Source organism: Zea mays, chromosome 5 (assembly GCF_902167145.1).
Source record: "Zea mays cultivar B73 chromosome 5, Zm-B73-REFERENCE-NAM-5.0, whole genome shotgun sequence".
NCBI lineage: Eukaryota > Viridiplantae > Streptophyta > Magnoliopsida > Poales > Poaceae > Zea > Zea mays.
The window spans coordinates 36,723,334-36,727,384 of record NC_050100.1 but is presented as its reverse complement, the minus strand read 5'-3'; the positions used below and the strand labels follow the sequence as shown (position 1 = coordinate 36,727,384).

Sequence of the window (4,051 nt, the reverse complement as noted above, 5' to 3'; positions counted from 1 at the left end):
AACTGTCCTCTCGATCCAATGGGACAATTCCTCCACTTTCAATGCATAAAATCTATACTCCCTATCATATTAGAAAACCCCCTTCCCCCTAAACTAATAGACGCGTAATGTCATCAACAGTGGGACGACATATGTACTGCGGCCCAAAATATTCGATAACAACTCTACAAAAAAGTTTGAAACACTATAAGGTAGAGCTTTTCCCCATTTTGATGTACTCATCGATGGAGTCAGCAACGCTACCGTATGCAAACATAAGTAGGTTAGCTATGCATTTCTAATGGGGGGAGAATCTGTTGCGGTTGACTGTGTTGGTTCAATGAGTGAAGTAGGAGTGCTCATCCAACCTCTCCAAGATGTGAAGGAAGAGGCTTCTTTGATGCAGTAACTTCGACGAAAGTAGAGCGATGGATAAACGCATGGGTCGGTGAAGTAGTCGTGCATCAACCGGTCATGGCCTCGTGGGTAGCTTCATAGTTTCGGTCGATGTACCTACGACGTCGCTTCGGTCGCCTGCTAGACATGGAAGACTAAGTGTCAAGCTTTGTTGCCTCCGCTGCATTATTCTTTCGATAACAACTCGAAGAATTCTTTCTTCAATCATGTTGAGGTCGGAGACAGACGAAGACATCGAGACAACGGTTGTTTCAAACGAAATGACTGCAAAAGAAGAATGTGTAGGGTGATATATAAATTTAAAGTGAGGGTTGTATAAGTTCAAAAGGTTCTCCTTTATTTATAGACCAGGTTCAATTTTTTTAAAAAAATTAATTAAAAATGGAACGAACCAAACAGAAATCACCACGTGGCAACTATCTGTGCCTACGGATCGTGGAGGGTGATACTAACCGATCTATACCGACTACTCGTGGCTCCAATGCGGCCGGTAGCGATCCTACCGACCGATCGATGGCGTTGTCGACCGCGTGCATGTACCTACTGATGCTGGCACTATGGCGGACCGTTTGGTAGACCACATGATCGGATGATAGTAGCAAGTAGCAACCATTTGCACCGGTCTTGTTGAGGGGCCGTTCGGTTACTTCAGAATGGAGACCTGGAACAATTCATATCCAAATTGTTTCTCTAATTTATATAAATTTTGATTATCTGGAATAATTTATGGTGTATTCCTGTGCAAACGAACCGGGCCTGAATAGAAAACTAGAGGGTTGGGGCTTTACGGTAACACACAGGCGCACAGTGCCTGGTTGGGCGTCAGGTACCAAGGGCATAGAGGCAAAGAAGGTGAAGTCCATGGTGTGTGTTTTTTTTTCTCCTCGCCTTCTACTCAATCTCCAGTGGGCTCTAATCGCATGCCTTCTACCTGTTCTGGGCTACGCAATGGCAGGTTCCTAGGCTGTTGCCGTGAGCTCTTCCTGGGCCTCCTCGCCCCCATGCCGCCTCCTGTATGTATGTGGAGCACTGGAGCCCTGACATGATTATCCTGAACCCGAAAGCTGAACTACCACACACAACAAATAACTGACGCAGGCGATCCATCACTCCACACACCGGTCGGAACCGAGGCCAACCAACGACGCCGCCGCCAATGTCGTCCCCTGCAGCGCCGGTGCAGCCGCCGCCGCCGCGCGCGGTGCGCTTCGGCGTCCTGGGATGCGCTGACATTGCGCGTAAGATCTCGCGCGCAATGCTGATGCTCCCTCCGGGCGCCGCCACCATCGCCGCCGTAGGCAGTCGCTCCGATGACAAGGCCCGCCGCTTCATCTCCGAAATCGGCTTCCCCGCGGCGCGCGTCCACGGGTCCTACGAGTCTCTCCTAGAGGACCCGGACGTGGAGGCCGTGTACCTCCCGCTCCCCACCAGTCTCCACGTGCCCTGGGCCACAGCCGTCGCTGCGCGTGGCAAGCACCTGCTCCTCGAGAAGCCCACCGCGCTCTGCACTGCCGAACTCGACGCCATCCTCGGCGCCTGCGACGCCTCCGGGGTCCAGTTCATGGACACCACCATGTGGATCCACAACCCGCGCACCGCCAAGATGCGGGAGATCGTCAGCGACAAGGACGCCTTTGGCGACGTCAGAGTGGTGAGATCTTGGAATGGCTTTTTCGTTGCTGATGTTCGGTGGAATCTGGAAATGCCTAGATCCTTTTCCTTATTTATTATACCAGTATGAAAGACCAAGAAATGGATCTCTAGAGAGGGAAAAAAAAGATTGACTCTTCTTCCCATCTTGGTGACTGAGTGTTTGCTTATCAACCAAAATTGTTGTTTTGCCTTAATTCCGTGGCTGGTATTTATCAGAAGTGGTGGGAACAGGGGTTTGGTGTCACTGCAGTTTTTTTAGTTTGGATGCCTGTGATATAATGACAGGAATCGAAATATTCAAACTTTGTTGGGGTTGAAAGTTTTCTCATTGAACCAGCATATACTTTTTTACCATAATGAACCACCATTGTTCTTAACACAAAATGAATCACCATCTTTCATAACGATCCATTGAAACTCTGGAAGACATTTTGTTCTGTTATAGCTGTTCACTTTGAACTTTTTCACAAAGTTTCAATTGCATGATTTGACTTGATCTGATTTTGCAATGTGATTCTTGATCTATTCCATTGAAACTCTTGAAGTTTGGCTATATCATTCCAGCTCAAATTGACCCAGAAAAAAAATAGTAACATCAATATGATTCTTGGTTTTTCAACACAGATTTTTTTTCCAGAACCACTGAAAACAAGCATAGACATTGTGGTTCTGCACATACTAGTATTGTAGTATGTGATTCAGGAAGTGCATATGGAATGCTGTAGGTTAATGTGTTCTTCATAGCCTTAATAATGTACTAAAGAATGATGAAATGTTTGTTTCCACTGCATATGGACAACTGGCAGAACTTTATTGGCTAATTAAGGCCATGCCTTTTTCTTTCTCCACTACAGATAAACAGTATGTGCAGCTTTCGGGCATCCGAGGAATTCCTCAAGAATGACATCAGGGTAAAGCCAGACCTTGACGCCTTGGGTGTCCTCGGTGATGTTGGATGGTACTGCATCCGCTCAATCCTGTGGGCTGTTGACTATGAGCTGCCTGAGACCGTGATCGCTCACCGCCATCCTGTCAAGAACCAGGCTGGCGTGCTCCTTGCTTGCGGTGCGACCTTGTACTGGGCAGATGGCAAGACTGCAAACTTCAACTGCTCGTTTCTTGCTAACCTCGCCTTTGACGTGACCGTCTATGGCACAAACGGCACTCTCCATGTCACTGACCTGGTCATTCCGTACGAAGAGAGCTCTGCGGAGTTCAGTGTGGCCTCGAAGTCAAGCTTCGTCAAACCCACCATCGGATGGGATCCATTGCCAGAGAAGCATGTTGTTACTACTGATCTGCCACAGGAGGCACTCATGATCCAGGAATTCACAAGGCTTGTGCAGAACGTCCGCGCCGGTGGCAGGCCTGAGGGTAAGTGGCCGGCTATCACCCGGAAGACGCAGGTGGTACTGGATGCCGTGAAAGCTTCTATTGACAAGGGATCTGAACCAGTTGAGGTTGCCAGCTAAATACAACAAATGCCAGCTCCTTGTGCTAGGTTTGTACTTAATGGCTTCTACTCGTATTTGCTGTCGCGCAAATGAAGGTAGTAATTGTAATACTGTCACGTAAATTGAAACTGGTAATTGTAATAATCTTAAGGAATCTGGTCAAATTGAGGAGAACATTTTTACAGTTTACCGAATCAGTGATTCGTCACGAATAAGATTGTGTAATAGATCAAGGTTGGTCAAAGCCCTGAGTGGATCGGAAGTGATCATCCAGTGATGGACGCGGCTCGATACACTGTTGTTAGTTGAGGAGAAGGAGGTTCATGTACCTAACTACATCCCTCTTTTCTCCAACATTAAAAGATATCGCCAACCTAGAGGTTGAGACGTCGTCGCCGGAGGCCCAAGGAATGGACCTAACTACATCCCTCTTTTCTCCTATAGAGCTAACCTTCCAAGAGACTCTGAAACTTACCCCCGGTAAACGGTCACCACCACTCACATCTCCGCTTCCGAAGAGAATGTCACCATCACGGTCGTGCCCTCCG

At 47.9% G+C, this 4,051-nt stretch overlaps 1 protein-coding gene across 1 annotated transcript; it reads left to right on the top strand.

The window, feature by feature from the left end:
• Positions 1-1,391: 1,391 nt before the first annotated feature.
• On the top strand, positions 1,392-3,747 carry LOC100284679 (oxidoreductase). The gene is made up of 2 exons (NM_001157574.2): positions 1,392-2,047; positions 2,904-3,747. The coding sequence occupies exons 1-2, from the start codon at positions 1,553-1,555 to the stop codon at positions 3,519-3,521; spliced, it is 1,113 nt and encodes a 370-aa protein (NP_001151046.2). The 5' UTR covers positions 1,392-1,552; the 3' UTR covers positions 3,522-3,747.
• The last annotated feature ends 304 nt before the right edge of the window (positions 3,748-4,051 follow it).